The sequence below is a fragment of the Echeneis naucrates genome, chromosome 10 (assembly GCF_900963305.1).
Source record: "Echeneis naucrates chromosome 10, fEcheNa1.1, whole genome shotgun sequence".
Lineage (NCBI taxonomy): Eukaryota > Metazoa > Chordata > Actinopteri > Carangiformes > Echeneidae > Echeneis > Echeneis naucrates.
In genome coordinates this window covers 5,088,235-5,111,597 of record NC_042520.1, presented here as the reverse complement: position 1 = coordinate 5,111,597, position 23,363 = coordinate 5,088,235, and the positions used below count along the sequence as shown (strand labels likewise).

Sequence of the window (23,363 nt, the reverse complement as noted above, 5' to 3'; positions counted from 1 at the left end):
TCCCTGGTCTCGGCTTCCACCCACTCAATCATTAAGAGTCGCCCCGTTAGATTGCCTTCACTCAATCCTCGATCACCCAGCCGAAAGTTGAGCTGTCGCAGTTGGCGCTCAGAGCCGGCAACGAGTAGCGCAAAACAATTCATCTTAGCCTTTTCATCCAGAAGAGTTTGTGGAAGAGTGAGCAATCCAAACACAAATGGTCATGTGCCATTTAAATGTGGACAACAAGTTGTGCGTAGTGGCTATTGTCATGTGGATGGCTGCCACCTCAAACTTCCAATTTCAAAAAAGCTGTTTGGGGAGGGGGGGGGGGGGGGATCTTAAAGAATGCCAGCAAAAAGTTAAAATGGTTTTAATGGGACTTTCCCATCATGTCAAATGAAGTACGTGTTATACTTCTGGAGGTTGAAACAACCTTCTGATAGGCAGCAGCGTCTGTGTTGGTCTTAGCTGGCAGTCCCGCTTAAAAGTTCTGCAGTCATCAATCAATCACTGCATTGAAATCCATCAGCTGGCTTTCAGTTGCCCCAAAGCACACAAAAATCAAATCATCACCCCCTCCCCGGCTCAACTTAAAAACTCCTCATCACTTTATAAATGGTACCTTTAGGTCCAGTGAGAGACGCCTCGGGAGCTTTGCCTCCGTCCCCACAGTGGTTTTCATCAAACGGCAAACAGTGTTCGCCGGTTCCAGCCACCACCTCTGTGTTGGACTGCAGGTCTTTGGTCCCGGTTAAGGTCTTCGGTCTGTAGATCCTCCGGGAGTTTGTGTCTGACACGTACAAGTGGCCAGTAACTGGGTGAGTTGTCAGGTAGTAGCGATGGGCTGGGTTGTTACTGCATTTGAGACAACCACTCGGTTAAACACAGACAAACAGGGTCTTTTCTATAAATACCATGACAGTACAGTCAAAAAGTCCTTAAATAGTGCCAATGTGTGACCTAATGGAATAATCCCTAAATCTGAAACCAACCTGCACATTTTAACTGACTCTTGATGAAATTCAGTCAGATTTTTTTCTCAGAGTGAGCACAAATTACTACCAAGAGCAGATTCCTTTATATCTATCCATTCAGCTAATACTGCATTCTTTAAAGTTTTTTTTTTTCTTGAAAATAAATAGAAAGAAAAAGTTGCAGAAACTATTCTCTGAACATTAAATGAGTATAGACAGTCTGTATTTGTTTGAACAGCATCATCAATCTTGCATACATTATTACAAGTGTAATGGAATTAAAGAAGCTTCCCAAGACTCGTGTCTTTGTATTTTAATTGAATCTTAAGAAATGGAAGTAAATAAGTGCCGATGTTCAATCAGGGCATTTCTCTTATATTAAGCTGTCATTAAGCATGTCTTTCTCTGCAGCAACTAACTTGTCCCCTCCTCCCCTCCTCTCCCCTCCCAGTTTAACTGCAGCTTAAAATAACCCCATTATGAACTGAAGGAGGAAATAATGTTTATTTTCTATGTGGAAAAAAAAAAAAAAGAAAGAAAGAATTTTAACAGCAGGAGAAAGAAAATGGCAAAGCCTTTGAGAATAAACAAGGAAAAGATGGAAAAGGTTGAAAAGACGGAAGTCAGAAGAGAATTTAAGAGGATACCAAAACAAAGCAGAAATGACAACTTGTGAGTCAGGTCATTTCAGTTGTTATCACTCCCTTGTGGGAAGAAGCTTTTGGAAATTAAAGGAAGTTAGTGGCTTGTCTTAACAAAGTGCAACATCTAATGGGATTGCATCTGCTTCTGCTTATTTGCATTCTTTTTACCGTCTCATGATGAATTTAACCCCCTTTGAAATCTTCAGAGGATTAAACATCAAATGATTTTACAACACAATTGACTGATGGATAGACATGAAAGAAAGAGAATTTCATTTTAATTTTTTCCCTTTTAAAGAAATTCACAACACGCGCACACACACACACAACACTGAATGAACTTTTTCTGTTGAGCCAGAGTTGATACATAGCAGTTGCTCAAGTGTCATTAAACAGCTCAAAACAGAGGCACTTAAGATGAGAAATAGCTTGCTTTACAGTTCTGTCATAAACATGGCTTCTCTGGTTATACTCCAGCTTAATGGTACCTGAGTCAATACCAGTTGGCTTTGGAAGTAGGATGATGTGATGGCAAAATAAATGTGGCAATGAAACATCTTTGTAAAATGATAAAGATGGAGTCGTAAACCTTGACAGCTTTTACGGGTTAAAGTATGTGCCCAAAATAGGTGGCTGCTATCAAGTTCCTCGAAAGAATATAGCCAGATGTGCGTGAGTAACCTTTCCTTTTACAGTCGACCTGCATGGGGTGGACACAGTAAATGAAACACTTGCATGACATGATGCAGGCTTATAAAACAGTCCAGCAATAAATAATACCTTTGTGAAGCAGCTGATGTTAAAGGCAGTGCATACCAACTTTTAGGGCATTCCGGTGTGCTCGTGTTTTTCTAGTGGACGAAAACGATCAGCAACGTATCGGCAGCTCTTTGGCAGTTTCAAGACCAACTAAACAACTTCCAATTGACCAGCAAATCAGACTGTGTTCCAGGGACTCAACATCTCCTGATTAGACCATCACAGTGTCCTAATTATTGGCTTTGCAAACCTAGTGGGCAACCAGAAGCCTCCAGCTGATCAGGAAAGAAGCAGCCCTCACATCAGCCTCCTCTGCTTTCACACATAACTCTGTGGCTATGCTCCTTTCCCTGCTATAAGTTTGAGAGGTTGTTGCAACCCCACACTGCCGAGAGTGGACTATCACCAGGCAGCAATCAGCCCACTGTCAAACCACGCACTATGGAAAGCTCTCTCCTGCTGATATTATGCTTCTGCTATGATAAACACAAACATCTCTGTTAACCTTTGCGTCACGCATACAAGCTATACGAATGCTTTGCAGCCATGTGAGGGAACAACATTTGTTTCTTTGTTTGTTTTTTTATGCATTGAGACTCCCATCTGCACACAGATGTAGCTTTCTTTGTTCCCTTTGGACCAGTGAACAAATAACAGATCTGTTGTTGGACGGATTCACGCAAACAAAACTAATGTCACATAGAGTCACAGTGAGCTACACTGTTGTTGTCATTCTGCCCACTGATGACAAATCATGCTGCACTTCACTGCACCAGAAGGCTTTGATTTATTACTCTTGGTGGTCAATGAAAGATTGCAAGCAACTACTCAGATACAGTCGCTGATCAAAAATGGAGCTGGGGTTAAAATGGGAGTGCAGCGGGGGCGAGGTTGGAGTGGGGGAACGGTGCTTTGTGCAAACACATCAGGATAAATGCTGCTGATTTTAAACGAAAACAACAGGAAGATGTCTACATCACATAATCTTTTTGTCATACCAGATGCTTCACCTTGATAACCAACTTAATAAAGCCGTTCCACTTTGCTGTCTGCTGCACCTCTGGCACTTATGGTCAAGTTAATCACCGAGACAACCTAATTGCCACCAATCTGCACAGTCACTTGATCCGATGCTGTCGTCTTAATTATGAATACAAAGCAGTTGTGTAAGCCCCTACGGGTAACAGCATCTGCCAAACACCATCACTGGAAATGTAATTATAAGCTTCGCAATGGCACTGTTAATTGGAGCACTGTTGTCTTGGACTGCATTAGAACGTAAACATAGATGCCGATTGTATTAACATTGACGTTCTCTTTTAATATGAATGACTTTATGTTTTCTATCTGTGCAAGTGGATATTGTGGCCACTGTATCAATAAACAAAAAGTTTTAGTAACTCTTCTTGTGCAGACGTAATTAAGCTCTGATTGTTTTGTTATAATTACACATCGTAATCACAAGTGCTAAAGGTGAATGTGAAAAGGGAGAGTTACTCGTGTTGCTGTAAAATGGATGATAGAGATGATGATGTATGGGCAGGAAATAGAAAACATGCACTAAGATAAAAGACACCTACCTGTGTCTAAAGTCTTTATTTCTATGACAGGGTACAGAGTGAGCAGGAAGAGAGGAAGAAAAAAAAAATCCAGAATCAAAATTGGGAACTCTTACAGGGATACTTTTGACTTCTCATTTTCAAGGTTGTTTTTCGCCCGTCTTGTCATAATAAAGCCTTCACTTTTTTTTTTCTTTCTCTTTTTTTTTTTAGTCATGAGAAATAAGCAACCATGGCACTAACAAGGGTTCAAAGTTTAGTTACAAACACGAAAGCTTTTTTCTTTTTTCTCTCCGCCCCTCCGAGTCTGGCAAGGAAAAAACAAACAGCCGAAACGCACAAAGTTAAAACATCCCATTGAAGAACAAACAGCCACTGCAGAAAGTTGCATGCCACAACAATCTGTTTGGAAGAAGGTGGTGACGTGGGACTGTGGCTGAGCGTTGAAAACCCCATAGACGAAAATGTGTATGCGCAGCGTCGTCCTGCATTGCCTCTCTTTTCGTAAATTTGACCGCTCCTTGAAATATTGATTGTGCAACATGTTGCCATGGATGCTGAAGCCAGTAAATGCAGCTTTTACACTAACAGCAGTCGTTCAGGGAGTCCCACATGGAGTATTTGGGCACTTGTACAGCAAGCATGCCTCATACATACCAAACATGGAAGCCGCTTTGGTCTTTAAATGTTTTAAAGAGGATAACATGCATTTTTTTTTTTTTTTTTTTTTTTTTTTTTTTAAACTGCATTGATTTAAATCCAGATTGCAACTAGCATCTAATAAGCATTAAAATTGCCCTTGGTGTGTCTTTAATGTGAGACTAAATTTCATTTGGTGAACAAACATGTCTTGACTGTCGTGTCGTGTTTCTCTCCTTGTAAACAGACTGAAGTAGCTGCTTGGAGACTCAGAATGTCGGTAAACCATAATTTATCTCGGAAATATTTGCTGAGTGTGCATGCTCCTTTGCAGAAGCACCCTGCCTTCCAGTCATACTGCAGCAGCCTTTGCAAAAGTGAAGATCATTCTGTCGTAACGGATAATTCTGCAGGTATAAATGTGTGTTTTAACTTCCAGACAATTTTCACTTCACCGTGACCCCTGCCCTTTTGTGGCGGTCCTCATATGTTTTTAATATATGTGTCTCATGTAGTATGATAGACCAATGTACATTTAATCAACACCTGGTACTTTGAAATAAGCCAACTGCCCGAATCACAGAGTCACTGCAGAGAGACGCCAACTTGGCAGGAGAGGGAAAATCATCCCAATCACACGCTGAAGACAGGATGTCCTTCCTAATTATGGAGACGGATGGGGAAAAGATTTCAAATTTCTATGGGTGGGGGAAAGATGTGTATGAGTGGATGTTAGTCTACCATGCCATCTTAGTTTTTCTTTGAAAAAACTAAATGCAGAAGTAGGAACTGTGTTTTGTTTTTTTTTTTTTTGGTCATGTTTAACCTTTTTAGGGTCAAGCAGTCTTTGCTGCAGCAGATGAATGTTGAAATACAAATAATAACTGAAAAACTTTGAAGACGCACACAGTTCAGGGTTAATAGTTGTGCATTGTGGGACACAACACTGACTGTGATAGGCTGTAGGCAATGCACCCAAAAATCCCTGCAACGAGGCCTCGCTCTTACCTGAGCTCCATGATACTTGTGACATTGCCAGACGGGTAAATGCGGCGGATGTAGTTAAAATCTCCAACATACAGACTTCCATCGATGCCCCATGCCAAAGCCACCGGCGCCAACAGTTTGTTGCCTTGGGCCTGTCCATTACAGCTGGGGCAAGAGATGCTTCTGCGCCGACCGTTCCCCATGACAGTGGAGATCACAGGGGGCTGGAGGGAGATGAACTGGTTCTCTCCACTGCCTTTGTAAAGAATGCCTGCGAGACAAAACAGCAGTTGTAATACAATGAGTTGTTTTTGTCACTGGCCACAGATAATGTGCTCATTATTCAGATACCAGATACATTTTATGAGACAGAGCCGGCTAGAATGACAGTAAATGGCCTCTCAGTTTACAATGTTATACATACGCATATGCGCACACATTAGAGGAGGCATTTGACATTTTTGGTAATGCACTCATTTGCTTTCTTGTACAGTCCGATGACAAAAGTCGACCGCCTCTCGTCTGTCTGTACGTTGACAATAGGTAAGGCCTGGAGACAATTAGCTTATCTTAGCATCAACAGTTTGCGTAAAGGTAAACTGTTCAGTAATTTACCGTGAAATGTTTTTTTGCGTTTGCCTTCCTGTGTTGGGCTAATCTTACCAACTCAGGGCTCCAGCTCCAAACTCAACACACACACACACATCTGAATGATAACACCCTTTTGATTGAATTCAAAGCAGCACTTCAAACACATTTTCCATAATGTCAAACCATTTTATTACAAGAGAGGGCCCCCCCCCCAAAAAAAAAACAACAACAAACAAACAACAACCACAAAATAAAAGACAACGAAGGACCAGATGCTTGTGCCTTTTCATATTAAATACACATGTGTAACTGAATACTGTATCAAGGGAAATTACAAAGAGCACCTTCCATTCAAACCACAACGCACACTGTAACTGGAACAACCATAGAGAAATGTTTAACATGTTCAATATTTGGCATTTATTTAAAATAGTTCTTAATGACCAAAGTGTGAAATACCTGACTTAAGTTATTCCAGTCTTAATGCAATTTCACTACTTGGAAGCAGAATTAAAACTCAGGTAACCACGTTCCATTGGACCTAAAATGTTTGGCCCGATCAAAAAATACTGACTGCGTGGTTTGTTTATAATAGAATGTAATTGGCTGTTTGATTGGTTTTGGATAATTACTTTTACACTACCATGATCCAAAGCATTGCATCCACTCACACCCAGACAGCAGAATAAAACGACGCAACGAGTTGTTGGCACCACACGGCCAAACAGATGATTGTAATTTCGACTGATATAAACCTAATTCAGATTCATCTTGAAGCATATTTGATCTAAAATCCCATTGCTTGTACATAAGAGAGAGAGAGAAAGCCTTACCCAGGTCACAGAGAGATGAGAGTATAAATGCATTTCACTGCAAACTAAGTTTTTTTGTTTGTTGTTTGTTTTTGTTTGTGTGTTTGTTTGTTTTGGTTTTTTTTTGGGGGGGGGAGAATACAGTGGCACCCTCTTCAAAGGGCAAAAATACATCAAAGTGAAGAAGTGCATGCTGGAAGCACTTCATTATTCACATCCAACAACTTGTCTGAGTTCACACTGCCTCTGTCCTAATTAGAGAATCTATGACTTGACTGAATTGCCCCATAATGTTGTTCTCCCACGTTATCCCGTAAGCCTTCATAACCCTTGGTGTATGTGAAATCAAGCGTGTGGCCATGCTGCTTGTCCTTTCTCTGATTAGTACCTCTCATTGATTTAATTGATTGAAGGGCAAATTCAAATGAAGCCACGGTCTGGCGAGACTCCTGACAGGACAATCTGACCAAAGAAAATCTGTCTTTTGAATCCGAGAGCACTACGCACGAGCCTCTAACAAAGACAAATAGGTCTGGGGGATGGCTTTATGCGTGACGCCATCAAATGCGCGACCTTGGGACTTTAATTGATCTGTGATGCACGTGTCTGCTAAATTAATGAAACACACAGTGCGATGAAAACTCTCCGATGAGATGGAGGGTTTACACTGCACCTAGAAACATGGCTGCAAACAAACAAACACTCCGTCTCCTCTGACCAGAATTTCAATGCATGTTTCTGTAATATCTCCTTAACATTCAGCAGAGACACAAAGACGTTTCTCATATCCAGGAGCTTAATGCAGTGTGTAGGACATGGATCAGTTACAGCAGTACAGCTAGCTAGCAGTTTGGCTGGTGTTCAGTAAAAAAAAAAAAAAAAAAAAAAAAAAAGACATTAATGCTGAGGTCATTCTGGCAAGCTGCCGTGGTCCTCTCTATTTACACTTCCATCACAGTTTACTGTACACACAAGTCTTACCATAGGCTATCAGACAGCATAATGGAATGGATTAAATAGACAAATCAATCATCAGTTACCCCTCCACGATCTGTCCACACTTAGTACAGACACTCACTTTGATTTTCTCAGACATGCACAACTTTGACCGCCTTTTTGTGGAGCAGCTGTAGAGCGAGTGAGCGGATTAAGGTTTGGTTTTCTTCCCTCAAGGACACTTGGTCATGACACATTACTGCTGATGATTGTTGCGAGGATCAAGCTTGTGATGTCTCAGTTTGTGAGCCGCGCTGATGGGAATTTGGTTTCTGACTCTACGGCGCCGTGGGCCGAAAGAGGACTCCAACGGTGGCCAGACTAAAATGGTTTCAGAGTCTGAAACCAGAGTCAAAATTTACTTCCCTCAGCGACGACTTTGGATGGAATCCATAAAAGTGTAAACTAAATTTTCTCTGACACAGCTTATGTGAGAAAAATACAATTTATATAAAGTTCAGATTTTCTGCACATACTGGAACAGACTAATGCTCCCCCGGCAGATTTCGTAGAGGAGATCTACGAGTCCAAATAAGTATGGCAGCTGAATGGATCGACCATTAGAGACGTGTCTGCTCATTGATTAGTAAATTACTGTGTGGGGGCGTGTTGGAATTTTGGATAGAAATTGGAGAAAAAAAAAAACCAAAAAAAAAACCAACAAAAACCACACTGTTTTGCTTGGCACAGTGAGCAGAGGCTTCTCAGAAAGTCTGGGAATCTGTTGTGTCTCTTCCTCCAAGATCACTCTGATATAATATAATCATACAGCCTGTAATGTAATGTAACTGCATGCCACGCAGCATTTACCGCATTATTAAACACTCACACACAGTTAGATGCTGGCAGTAACGGTGAATTTCTCAAAATAATAATGGGAAAATATTGAAAAACAAATCAAAACATTTACATCCATTCAATTCTATTCTGCTGTATTCCTCCTTCCTTTAAAAGATCATTTCTCATAACATCTCAAATGACAAGGCTACCTCAGCGCCACCTCTAAAAATGCATACTCCTTCGATGATTACAATTTGTTCAATTGATTCTCTTCTTGGAATTGGGACAGAAGGTAATCATTTCTTTGATAAAAGACAAAGTTAAGTCCTGTAGTGAGAAAACGCTTTAATGCCGACATCACAGCTTTCCCGATGATTAATGGTACAAATGCAAGGCCAAGTCTCAATGCCTGATAAAAAACTAGGAGCGCCCTGAGCAATGTCACCTTGGTGACATACAGAGAGTACAGAGATTGGGCAGGGAGGAGCAGGAGAGACTTAATTGCTCCTTGTCCTTCTCTGTTCTTCTTTTCACTTGTCATTCTCAAACATATCACCAGCTTTCCTCTGATTCGCCATCATCAAGGCTAAAAGTGGGCAGGAAATGTCTCAGTGCTTCAAATGCAGCATGTGCAGGAGGTGTACAGTAAATTCTTATTGGGCACTGCGTAGTAAAAATCTATTCACTTACCCCAGATAGAGACAAGCTGCAGATTATAGAATAGGGCTGGGGCAAATCTATTTGTAATGACGGGAAGTTTTTTTTTTTTTTTTTTTGGGGGGGGTGACATGACTAAAGCACAGACACCATCAATTTGCCTTATCTACTTTGACAGGCTCTGGAGTGGAGGCAGAGAGACAGAGAGCGACGGCTTTTGCCCGGCTCTTTTGCCACAAATGCAGAGAGAAAAGGTCCTCACATGTTGGAGGCAGCGTGAAAACGAAGCAGGAGTCACACCAAAGAGGAATAGAAAATGTCTGGAGCTAAACCCCCCGTGCAGCTGCAGAAAACCGGCGCCTGCTAACGTGTTGGGTGAGGACATTAGTCAAGGTTTGGAGCATTAAAGAATCAATACTGGAGCAGCAATGAAGGCAAACAGTGATATTTGGATTCATCTTCATGTCGACCGAGGATATCGAACTGCATTCCCTGCCCAAAAAGAACACCTGGGCCATTAATCTCAAACGTCCAAAAGTGGCTGAATGCAAAAAGTGAATAATTCAGTTCGGACTGAGGTGTCTACTCACAGCTTGTGCAGTAAAAATGAATATGTGTGAGGCTAAAGGCAGGTGGGATTACAGATAGAGTAATGATACTTTGATGGGAACATTGTACGAACTGGCAAACCAAAGTCACTACCAAACTCATTTCACAGAGCTCACTGTCTTTGGGCTGAGCTAATGGGATTGTAGTGTGAAACCCTTTTGAGAAATTGATTAAGCTCCTGTCAGGCAGAGTTAAATGAGACAGAACAACACGAGTTTGCTAAACTATTTCTGAATCTTTTAAATTTAGTCAGACTTTTATTTTCAGGGCGGTGATCATTCAGGACAAATGAATAGTGTGGAGATAAAAAAAACAAAAACAAAAAAACAACACAAACCTCGAGGAGGCTGCATCTGTCATCAGTGCTTCCATGTCCGCCTACAACCACGTTCACGATGATTTCTCGTGCACAGTAACATCCGGTTTTCTGCTAAATCCAAGCACGCTGCTCAGTCTAATAAAGGACGCGGCGTGCATTAACATATCACATGGACTATCTGTTGATCACAAACACTGCAGCTCCAACTCTGATGCTGCCACAGCAAAGGCTTTGGAGATGGGTGTGTTGTACTTGGAGACAGGTGGGATGAAAAGCAAAGCACCGGCAGCAGTCAAGCTAGAGGCGTGTTTCAGTGTTCTTCTGTGCGCTTCACAAACTTCACGTTCTGAATGGCTTGACAGATTGGATTCCGTTATGGGCCCTTATGTCTGTACTAGTAACGTTCAGCAAAGAAGAAGGACAAAGTAGAGACCAAGGTCTCAACAAAGTGAAGGAAGATTCCTGTTTCACTGACATGTTTTCCACAAACACATCAGACAAAAGACAGCTTGCGCAATCGCCGAGATGTGAAAGGAACTCATATACATGTAGGATAACTTCACTGTGAAAACCCACTCAGTACAGCGGAATGAGTGTCCTTGCTCCTGCCAATTGTGGGTGTGTATGCATGATGCTATAAAAGAATAGAGTCAAGATGTACGCGGAGATCTGGCTGCATAAATTTCCCTCCTTAAAAAAAACAGACCTCCTCCAGTTGCCAAAATATCTAGTAACAGAAATAACCTCTGAGGTTTGCATAAAGGTTGATGGACCGGGCCAAAGAGACACAGCGGCAAAAGCCGGATTTATACTGCGTGTCAGGCAGCTGCAGAGGACATGTGAGGAGGCTCCAGGGCTCATGTTAACCTCTGCATATGTGTAACTATTCATCAGCGCTACAGAGATACCACATAGAGACCACAAAAATTATGACTGGTCAGCTTGTGTTGCATGCGTTTTGAAGACCGAGGGGACCGAAAGAATTCATTACATGTGGCGACGCAAACTGCATATCAGCACCATCAATTTTCCATCTATTTTCATGCACAATTAGCCGCACAAACACTTTAATATTGCGCTGTTAAATCAGCGAATCTCATTAACCTCTTCAACCCTGCTTGGTCCGCTGATGGTGCCTTACAAACTCGTATTTAATCAAACACTAAAGGGAGAAAAATGTGCCATTTTATACCGATATGTTGTGTCATTAAGGAAACTAACCTCTGCAGGAGTAGCAGGCATTTTTCGTCAAAGACGATAAATTTGAATTCATTATAAAGTGTTTTATCCATCTATTGCACAGGACATATTTGTGTCTGCGACATAGTAATCACCGGAATAAAGAAGCAGCTCCATATAGATGTACATTGAAGTGTTGATAGCTGCTGACTGAAGGCCAAAGTGCTGCCCGATAAAAGCTCACCGAGAGCTAAATTTGTGTGTTTTTGCTGCTTTTGGGGAAATTGACTTTATCTCAGCTCCTACAGAGCACTGCAGAGAGGAGTGAATCAGAGAAGTGAGATACTCCCACCTGTTAGGTGAATAGGACGACCCCTGAGTGAGCGAGTGGAGGTTTTCAATACAACCTTAGAATATAACACAGCACCGAGGCACAAGATCCAATGCAAGATGCTGTCCTGTAGCAACATTAAGACTACTTAATAATATCATATAATTTCACATTCCACTATATTACCCCCTCCCAATGATCACATTAAGGAATATTACCTCTTAAAATGATTGATGTAAATGATCTTTCTCAGAACTAAGATGACCGACACTCCGAACCTGATCCAAAACATTCCTATGAACAAACACGTGTGGCCAACAACTACAAATTAAAACCGTCTCTCACATTTGCACTGCTTGGTGTTTTTTTCTTCCTCTGTGACAAAAATAACAGAGTGAAATGAGAAGGAGAAAAAAAAAATCTATTACAAGCAAGCCCAGCTCTTCTGCAGAGATACTGTCACTGAAGGAATCGTCAAAGAAAATCCCCAGACTCTCTGATTCAAGATGTAGACTCTTTCTATCTGTCTCTCTATCTGTCTGTCTGTCTGCCTGTCTGCCTGTCTGTCTCTCACTCTGTCATCATCGCTCCCCCTCTCATGCTCGCTTTCTATCTATCAAAGAAAATGCCCAGACTCTGAAGCTGAAAGACAAAAGAAACAAAGTCAGTCTGAATATCTACAGAGCTCTCTGGCCCTCTTTCTCTCTCTGTACACATTTCTACCATTCACATTTATTAAAATGAGTAAAAGCAAACAATATAAATAAATACATAAAAAACAACAACAACAAAGATGCAAGAAAATCCACAACTACAACACATTCAGCCTGACGGAGTGAGACTAAAGACTCAGCTGAAGTCCACCACGGCAAACTTGACTACTTCCAAGATGAAAGGAACACAAATTGCATTAGACAACTGGAACAACAATTATGAGCTGGAGAGGGTTTAATGTCAAAACAGCGGCCTGGCAAACCGACAATGCACACTACCCCGAGGCCTAGTTCTCATAATTGTAGTCCTATTACTGCCAGAGCAGTTGTAACATAGCACTGAATTCTCCAGATTACAGCGTGTTGACCTCCTTGTACCACAACCCGGCAGAGACTTAAAACGCTATATGTACATCTGATAGTTTCATTATGTTTTACTTTCTCTCATCTCTGAGGCAGCTTGACAAAGACAAACCGTTGTCCATTTATTGTACTGAACGATTAAAGCGATTCTGATTGATGACAGAGCGAGAAATTAATTTACTCTATTGGATTAATGCAAGAATTAAACATGACGCCTGTTCATCAAAAGCATAACCCGTCACCAGTCGCCGCATGGCCATGTTCTTCCTAAAATAGCTGAGCAGTGTGCAAGTGCGGTGAGCCTTGCACCCTGGTGACTTAATCCTTGATTTATTCTATCATTACTGTGAATGATCAGCCTTTCAAAACTCTGCTCTATTATCCCCAGATGGGATGACAAACCATATTTCATTCGCATTCAGATATTAACTGCAGGGATTCAGGGTGAGGACTGCCTGCCTGTAACCCTAAAAGGCCAACTTTTTCTGCGAACATTTCTTACCGTTCTGAATGTCCAGTATGTGGTGTTTGTCCAACATCCACCCTCCCATGTTGGAGGCATCCAGCTCATAGCCTTGTAACACCGCTGTCCTCTTCTCCCAAAGCACCACATCAAGACAGGACTCATATTCGTATCCCACCGACACTGAAAGTAATGACAGCAGATACCTATGGTGAGTAAGGTTGCAACCTACTTACCTGGTGCTAACGGCAGAAATGAGGCTCATACACTGTGACACATTCAGCCCACGTTGAGCTGTTTTCTGTAGACACTGGCTCTGCTCTTCTCATTGACTATGTCATTTTCCCCAGCTGGGAGGATTTTATAAGACCCGTGGGGTTCCCTTGTCTCACCTGCGCGGTTTGTATTTTATGTTTTCTCGTCTTATTTGTCTGTTTTATCTTGTTGAAATGAAAACGAGCCAGGATGAGCAAACAGTTTGTAAAGTGGCACAAATTATTCAAACGAAAGCTCGAATGGAGGGCATTACTGTGCAATGAATTTCATGAACACGGTGGTATGTTTAGAGCCGGTCGTCATTAGAGAATCCTGTTAATTGTCAGGGTTGTGGTTTTTTCCTGTATTATGTAAACTGAAGTGCTGGAACATTCATCCCTCTTAACATAATCCCTCAGCTTTTGAAAGAAATATTATGAGAGTTTGTCAAATGCAAGTACTTCCATGTAAACTGGGCATTATGAACATAAGTGAATCCTTCACGTGACACTTCCAAATTAAAACGAAGGTGGCCTATTATGCATGATGCAATCAAAAAAAATTCTATTATGATTTCTTATTTTTCATAGTGACTATTGACTCCTTGCTGGATTTTCTCAGATCGCTGCCTCATAGGCAATACTGCAGTCAGCGTATTGCTACTGAAATATCATACATGCAAAACAAAGGAGTCAGCAGAAGTGGTTACAGTGGCCTTCAAAAATGCCGCGCTGGGGGATTTCAGGATTTCACACCACCTGCTAAATCTATATTGCACATGGAAATAAAAGCAGCCCCTGACAAAATAATCCTCAATTTCAAAAAGTAAAATCAATCTTCAAAAGTTCAACCAAGGTTCATCGCCTGAAGGTATCCGTCAAGAAACCGATGCTTACACAACATCTTTATACGGCGCCTCACAGCGGGAACTCACCCACAGCCTCTGCCATGCCAAAGACCTTCTGATTGTAGGCGTCTGTTTTATCCCAGATGAAGGTATAGGAGAGGTCAGGGAAAGCAGGGAAAGACTTCTGGAACTGACGGCCCATGACGGCCACCATCAGGTGGACCTTCATCAGGCCAAAGGGGAGACGCTCCGGGGTCAGGAGCACCTTGAGGATGGGCTTGTAGCCAGCTGCCCTGGAGCTCAGGTACACCAGGTTGAGGTCACTGCCCGGTATGGCCACTTGCTCATGAAGGACCTAGGAATTTAATTAACAGCTGATGTCTGGTGCCAAAAACACAGTGTGAATTAAAGACCTACTGTAAGTGACAGCAGCGACTAGAGTTTGCTGGGTTAATGCAGAGGATGACTAATTACAGCATATTTTGTGTTGTGGTACATCACATGATATGTTGCACTTTACAGATTGCGTTCAGGTCGGAACAGACCACAGTTGACATGTAACAGAAATTTTGTTGCCATAGTTACACAGGCATAGAGGGTAACATGTGTTATACAGCTCAAGCAAATATGATAAATTTATATTGAATACTGAAAATATTAAATATACGTTTTTCATGTCAAACCACAGACTATGTTAGTTTATATGCAAATTGAGCCAACTCCACAGGCAATGAATTATTGAATCTGGGTGGGTGGGGGGGGTAAAAGAAAAAAAATAAATAAAAAATCACGACTCCGCTAATAATGACAATAATGGTCCAAAAATACCAAGTTTAACTCAACTTTGTATTGCAGAGTCTAAATAATTGGTCAGATTCTATCTCAGTCTGCCGTCAAATGTATACTTTTTACAACCGTTTTAAACAGTTAAAGCTGCAGAGTCACATTTTGCATTTGGGTAATTTTCAAATCTGGTTTGAGCCAAATGGATACAAACCAAATCCTGAAGCATGTAACGTCCATGCGATTTGCCCTCCAGATTTATCAGCGTAGCTATGACACAATTTTTGGCTGAGCATTTGGGGAGATGCCTGAATTCAATCAAGGCTCAAAGGCAAACTGAAAGACAAATCTGACTCTATTTAAAATAAGCGAGCGATACCATGGTGAAAGGATAGATAACAGAGTTATCGTTACTATGTATTTGCACATTTTCCACACTGCGGCTTGTAACGTTGCGATCAAACATGGGTTAAATCATTAAAGCCTTTCAAAACAATCAGATATGAGCAGAAATTTGGAACTGTCCGTAAAAGCCGTGCAATATGATTCCCCCGTGTCTGGTCTGTAACAGAGGCCTCACCTGGGTCTCAGGGATGATGGGGCTGTCTTCTGGGGAGGTCTTGTACAATGTGGAAAGGGGCGTGGCCAAGATGAGGGGGTTGGGTCTTAACAAGCCGGTCAGGTAGCAACTGGGGATGTCGTTTTCCTCCCGCTTCATCACCACGGTGTCCATCACATGGAAAACGTTCCAGGGCAGCCACACCGTGCGGTGCAGCGTTGGGAACGGGGCTCGCTCGTAACTCAGTGTCAAAGAAGCACCGCCATTGGCCAGGAGGTCAAACCTTGACAAACCATCATTAAATGCAAACATGGAGGTACATTGAAAATATTTAGAGTAATAAGGGAAAAAGTGAATATTAATGTAAATATAGAAGATGTCTGCATAATTCAAACTCCGGTCTTGTTTCTATAGTTCGGTTACATTACATACTCACTGAAGTGCTGAGATCTGAGAACAAGGCGAGATATATGAGCAGCCAGAAGACTCGACCCTTTGTAAACAAGTCAGCTCTTTCAATAAACCACTTCATGTTATCACTTCTTGTAAAAGAAAAAAAATACAGATAAAGATCTGCATGGGAACAATAGTTTGAAGGTAACTAGATTCTTCGTGATGATGCTTTGAAACTTGCTGCTCATTTGAGCTCTTCTCTTTGCCAATGTTGTCACATCGCCACATCTCAGCAATTATCCTGGTGTGTAAGATTTTATCATTAAGAAATAATTGCCGAAACATAGACTGTAATTTTAAAAAGTACGAAGTGGCAAAGAAAAATAATTCTGTCAAGACTAAGCCTGTTAATACTTTTTCAATGGCAGAGAGAACTTTTCCTTTTCAAGTGTATTCCCTCTGCACAGCCTCCATGTATTATTATCATTCACTGAGTCTAATTTATGACTTTTGTTTAACCAGGCATGGTGTAAGAAGACACTCTCTGGTTGAATTTGGTGGGAGTCTTGGGTCTTGGGAGTTTCCTCTGGTGAGCTTGTTTTAATTAGTATGACATTACTCAGGGAAAAGTTACTGATTTGGAAATGAAGGGCGAGTCTTTGAAGTGCTGCTCTATATATTCGGCAAGCTCCGCTGCCCAGGGGGTAAAGCATCTGTGTGGTGACATTGCATGCATTCACACGCACAAAGACACACAACCTAACGGATTTCAGTGCTCGTGCACATCTCACATGCATGCACCAACTTTCCCCGGGTTGACACACGCACACACATGGATGCACGTTCCAACAGCCAAGCTTTGCAGCTGACCTACAACAGCTTCCTTCTCGAGCTCTCTCCACTTTGGGCAATGGGGAGCTCACAGCTGCAAGAGGCCAGGCTTTGATGCTGCCCCCCCACCACCCTTCTTAACATACTGAGCGGATCTGCTGGCTAACCAACTGTGATTATCCCTGACCATTTATCATGCTTCTTGTCAAAAGAGTTACAGGGCAGAATATCTGAAGAAATCAGATAATCCCCAGATTTCTGGGGACCGAGGATTGTGCATCATAACAACAGCTGCACAATTCCCTTCCACTCATAAGCCTTTTATTCCACACTGTCAACACCTAAACATGTCCCTTCCCTGCTGAATTTGAATGGCTTCCTGATTCACTATCTCTGATGAGCATCTGGGATGTAAAGTTCCTACCTGAAGTGAACCCTTCCAGTAAAATATGTGACATACATTTGTCTTGTATATATTTGCAATCCCATTATTAAGGAGCTGTCTGTGGTAATAGCAGGAGAAGGTCAGATAGTAATCCCATGTTTTACTACTCTGTGAGCAGATTGATTCTACCCTTGGTGATTCAATGCATTTTAAACAGCCTGGTTCAAAATGGCCTCCTCCATGGTGACATTTGCATGACGAATTGTTCTAGGGCACAATGTGAGGCTGTTTCAATTTGTTTCGAATGTTTATTAGATAACTGCCAGGACAACTCTCCCAACAATGAGCCCTTTTTTTTTTTTTTTTCTCCCCCCATACCGGTCTGAGTACAGCAGTGCCAAAGTTGCCAAAGAGGTTGAGCTGCCTGTCTGACACAGCTCATGCATGTGGCACCTACAGGCCCAATGTATGCACAGAGACTCCCTTACATGCCATCTTGCCGTGTGATGGTGTAGCCGTACTCCGGGTAGTGCAGAAAAGACACGTTGACTCCGATCAGCGGTGTCCCGTCCCCCGTCAGGACCTGACCCCGGATGACTGATGCCAGGCTGTATGAGCGAACAAACACAGGAAGGGCTGAGTAAACAAACAATACCAGTCAGCATCAACATGCAGCCGCAGTATCAGTTGCTAATAACTACTATTCGTTTGCCAGTGGCAGGAATAGGCTGGTATGATTTACTGAGTGTTCGAACCACACACATCAGTGGCTGTTATTCATGAAAAGGGCAACGTGCAGTGCACCTCTTTGGGCCTCTTTGCTGTTCTTTCAAGCACATAAGTCAGTGGGATGACTTTTCCAAGACATCAAGGACTATCTAATCTAATCTGCTATCTAATCTAATCCATCTAATCTTGCACATGTATTGGCACATTTATTTTTTGCTAGGACACAGAAATTGATGTAGATTTTTTCCATACGCTTCTGCTACTTCTATTAAAAATATTATTATGTGCATACGAGATATAATATTCAAAGCATACATAGCTCTTAAGTTCATTCAGCTGTGAGGCCGAAACAGAAACATAGTGAGCATCAAAGCGAAGAATATAAAACACAGAGCATCTTATATAGCTAACATGAGATACACACACAGTTAAACAACCAGTGTGCCAAATTTCACTTGGTAAATAAAGTGTCGGGTAAATCTAATGAAACCTGTGAGTTAAATATTATCTGATTTTTAGGACTGACCTCACTGAATTAAGAATTTACTCAGAATTTTATTTTTGAGATGACATGATGAAAGCATGATTAATCTTTTAAAGTACTTTCACTTCCAAAAAACGGTATTTTGTCAGTGTCAAAGCCAAGCCTTCTACTTGCTGCTGTGATAAATGTCTGTGGTAATACTTATGATGAAACATAATATATCAACAAGAGTTGTGCTTAAATGAGCTCTTCAGCTCAGTTACACATATCCTCTCGATGTGAGAAGTTGCAAAGCTTGGTGCCTTGGCGTGTCAAGAACCACTTTGGAGGGATTCAGAAAAACAGGAATGCAACACTGGTAGCAAACTGTCACAGAAAAAAAAAAAAAAGGAAAGAAAAGAGGGTTTTGACGAAGAAAGTGCAACACAACCATACAAACGAATCACCATCCGAGTTTGGAAAGATGAAACCATAGATACTGCAAGATGTGAAAAGAAAATGTAACTTGAACACACAAAAAAAAAAAAAAAAAAAATACAAACTGTTGAGCAGTGAAACCTTAAAATGTGACTGACTTTGAGGTCTATGGAGGCACTGAAAAATAAATGTAGGAGAGCTTTTATGAACAAAGAGCTTCTTTACCACCTGTGTCTTTTTCAAACGATCACACCTGGGGGGCTGCCTTATATAACCCACTTCATTCCACTGGCCAAAGAGCGGCGCTACCAGAGCAGTGGGGTGGGTTAAATACTTCATTTAAGGCCACCTCTATGGTAGTCCTTCGAGCACGGGAGAGCATTACTCATTCACTCTCCCCACCCACCCCTGCTGGAAAATGGATTTGCTTCTGGTCAAAAGGCTTTCCACCCCCAACGTCCTCCACCCTTGCTTTTACCTAAAAAACTGTATTTTCTTTGACGTTGTTGCTTCATAAATCACAGACACTGAAGGTTCATACATGATTAAAACCTCAGATATTCTCTGCGATTATTCAACATGACTGCTGGCCCTTCAGGTAAAACTTGGCCAGCGTTGCTTCTCCTTCGTATATTCTCGAGTGTGAAGTGATTTGTTAAGTCAGTTCTTTGTTTAAAAGTAAGTAAGGGAGACAATGCAATATTTCTCCATCAACATTTAATCATTCACCACCTCTCAAGCGTAGAGCAGAATTTTACCAGCGTTCTCGCTGCATTCGTCACTCGTGGGGAAAAGATGTCTCATTTTGCCACTTTATCTCCGGGTCATTACATACATGAGATGGAAATGGTCAACAGCTCTAGCCGCTCTCATTTCCCTGCCGCTCCACGCCTGGCACAACCATCTCCCATTCTTTATTTATCGGTTCGGGGAACAAGGCCACTTAAGAGCCCCGTCGAAGGTTCACTCTTTCTTCCCTGTCTCTCTATTAATCTTTAGAGAGGCAGACAGATGCTACTAGAACTGAGCTGAGCTGAGCTGAGCCCCCCCCCATTCCCAAACAAACGGCAAGTTACACCACCTGCTGAGACTACAGAAATGAATTATATAATACATGCAGTCATATTGGCCGTTGTCTCACGCCGGCTGTAAAGAAAAAAACACCATCTGAAAACCCATTGGAAGACTTGTGTGGGTACACGTGATCCTGCTGGGGTACTGATGGTGATGGCAGGGAGGGGAGGTAGATGGGGTCTGTGTGTGTGTGTGTGTGTGGGGCGGAGGGGGGGCCCTAAACCACAACACATGTTTTATTCTCTGTGCTGTACGAATGACAAGTTTACTGCCGAGATCTGAAACCTGACTGCGCACTGAAATCTACTCCCTTTTTTTTTACTTACACAATGAAGAGGAGGAATGACCTCCAACTGTTTCCAGTCCCTGTACTGTTCAGACATCAGTCAGTCTGCTACAACACATAACAGCCCCCTTTGCTTTTGGAAGTCTTGATGCTCTGTTGAAGACTTTTTTTTGTGTGTGTTTTCCATAATGTGTACTCTCAAAAAGGTTCTCAATAAATAATTCACCCTAAAAACCTCAAATGAGTGTTTGAAAAATATAGGCCTCCAAACAAACTCTGCTGCAACTCAATCCTACTTCATTACGCGACTCTTCCCCAAAATGATTTCACCTGTGTGGTGGTTTTGCTGATAAGACACACAATCACAAAGAAAAGGTAATTAATTTTGCCGTATTTAGTGGTATGCATGCTCGCTGAGCTGCTGAAATGCACCATGATGTCTTGACTGTAAAACCAACTTCTACAAGGAGATAAAAAGGCAAATGAATATTTTGAGCAAGAGTGCTAATGCCACTGCCAGACATGAAATCGACAGTAAGCTGAAGACAATGAGGATGAGGATTACTGAGAACCCAGCTGGGGTGGTGGGGGGGATTGCCTCATTCTATATTTTCAGTAAAGCATGCTATTTACATAAGGATTACTCTAAACTATTGGAGGAAATATTCCCAAAGCCTTCTGCACACAGTTGGCAATCATTTTCCTCTACATTAGTCAGAAAATAAACTCTACTTTTGATTGTGAACAGATGTGGGAGTTTACTTGGTGAAAAATATAACTATGTCTCTTCAGTTTGCATATTGATGTAGCTTGCCAGCCTATTACTGGGAAAGGGCTTCTGTTACTTTATATTGTAATGTAACTTTTCAATCAGCGTCCTCAACTCAGATAAACACCTTAAAACTTCAGCATTATGAACGCAGAACTGAAAAATGTGTAGTCACATCAGAGGAAGTCATGAATGAAAAGCCAAAGCCGAAACTTGAAAGTCACACTGTTTACATTTACCGTTCTGTGTGCGCCTAATTTGGTTTCTGGATCCAGGCAGATGTGCAGTGGAAACTAAATGTAACGTGAGTGGAGTGGGGGCAGCCGTGCCAGCTGTGTGTTCATGCCCAGCGTTTATTTGAGCTAATGCTACCAGGTATAGTGGTCTTGTTATTTTAGTCTTAGCATGGAAAGAATTTCTCATTAAAGCTCAACAAGTACTGCTGATGGGAATACAGCAGAGTGGACGTTATATTGATTTACCACCAGAAAAGTGACCCACGGCTTTTTGGTATGCTACCTTCAGTCGAAGTAAATACGAGAAAATGAGAGCACATGGAGTTAACATTAGTAAGGCTTTCTGCCATTGGAAACATCTCTTTGGGATTTTGATGGCAAACCTGCTGACTGTTTCTTCTAGACAGCTTATAGCTAAAAGGCTGTTTATGATAGCTACCAATAGCAAGACTTGAAATTGGCTCCTTCAGGGTATCTGGTCATAAAACAGATGTAAAAGTTTTGCTCTGCTGATGATAGTCCTTGATTCAATTTTATGAGATCACCAAAATTATTTGAATTCATCTGGAGGGGAACATGAGCATTTTAGTAAAATTTTAAGGTCCGTCCTTCCAGTAATTATTGAGACACATCCAGACTGTGCCGACAAAGTAACACCATGTCCAGCAATTCATTGCCGTCTACTTCCAACTGATACCTTTATCAGTTTGAAAAATGGAAAATATATCAAATTATGTTTCAAATAATAGCACACTTTCTAGCGATTTCACATCTAATAATATTGTATAAAGCAAAAAATCAAAAATCAAAAATCAATCTCCCGTCATCTGATGGTACAGAGCAAAACCAGCATTAAGTTCCTGGCTCTTTGCTGACTCTCTGTTGCTGGGACAGATTTAATGGGATTCTGTGGAGGAGAGTCAGTTTCTAGAAAGAAACCCTTTCTAGCTTGTATCAAAAAGAAAATCTATTTAAGTGGGACAGCCTCAGATATTCAAATGCACTGTGATGGGTGTCTTGCTGATTATAGAAAAAAAAAAAATGTTTTTTCTGATAAAAGATAGATTGGTGTGCTGTGAAAATGGCCTCTGCAAGTGAAATGTTTGCAGCGCTTTTCTTCCCAATTTGGAAGACCACACGGTGCTGTCTCTACCTTGGTGTAAGAAAGATTATCCTCATATTTTTACAGCCATCAAGGTTGTTCTTAGCAAGGAACAAGAGCTCTTGAGCGACTTAATCTTTGCTTGTTAAAAAAAAAAAAATAAATTGTTTGTGGCAGTGTGACTGCTGTAAACACACTTGTCAGTGGGACTGCAAAGACAAAGCGATGTGAAATCCTTTGACGTTTTGGAGAGGCTGCACAAACACAGGTGCCTTCCCAACGAGTAATGAGACAGCAAACAGCTAACGTGATCCAAATAATTAAAGCGCTGTTGCTAATTCATTAAGCTGCTTACCTGCCGTTGAACGGGTTATCCCACGGGATCACATGACTGCCGCTGGGCCCAATCAAAAAACTGACACGGTCATAAAAGCCTTTAGATGTGGGCTGGGCGGATGAACCCTGGCCCTGGCCTGCGATGGCAGCGGGGTCAGGCGAGCCGCGACAGTAGGTCTGACCCTGGCAGGAGATTTGAGTGCAGCAGTCTGGATCCATGCAGTCGATGAGCCCATCTGGAAAACAGGACAGTTGAGACAGGGAGGGAAAACCATGCTGACCTGGATGCATTAGGGCTTGACTAAGGAAATGTGAGTATCTCCATTACGGAGTAGAGTTCTGGTGCGCAGAGGTGACTTCTAGCATGGGCTTTAGTTCCTCAAAGTGACACCAGCGATCCGGAGCTGATATTAAAGTATGAACTATTGAAAAGTGTGTCACCTAACATGAACCTTAAAAGTTCTGGGCTTATTCATCAAGCTTATTAAAAATCCAGCTTGTGGGGTATTAATAGCTATTA

The 23,363-nt window shown here is 41.7% G+C and overlaps 1 protein-coding gene across 1 annotated transcript in view; it reads right to left on the bottom strand.

Annotated features, from left to right (window-relative positions):
* Nucleotides 1-23,363, bottom strand: part of si:dkey-237h12.3 (teneurin-3) — a 115,139-nt gene that overhangs the window by 14,619 nt on the left and 77,157 nt on the right. The window contains exons 12-19 of the mRNA XM_029512425.1: nucleotides 22,863-23,079; nucleotides 17,899-18,018; nucleotides 15,823-16,084; nucleotides 14,547-14,814; nucleotides 13,397-13,540; nucleotides 5,566-5,815; nucleotides 3,940-3,960; nucleotides 605-837 (exon numbers count right to left, since the gene is read on the bottom strand). Of these exons, the coding sequence (XP_029368285.1) occupies nucleotides 605-837; nucleotides 3,940-3,960; nucleotides 5,566-5,815; nucleotides 13,397-13,540; nucleotides 14,547-14,814; nucleotides 15,823-16,084; nucleotides 17,899-18,018; nucleotides 22,863-23,079 (1,515 nt within the window). The remainder of the gene's footprint in view (nucleotides 1-604; nucleotides 838-3,939; nucleotides 3,961-5,565; nucleotides 5,816-13,396; nucleotides 13,541-14,546; nucleotides 14,815-15,822; nucleotides 16,085-17,898; nucleotides 18,019-22,862; nucleotides 23,080-23,363) is intronic.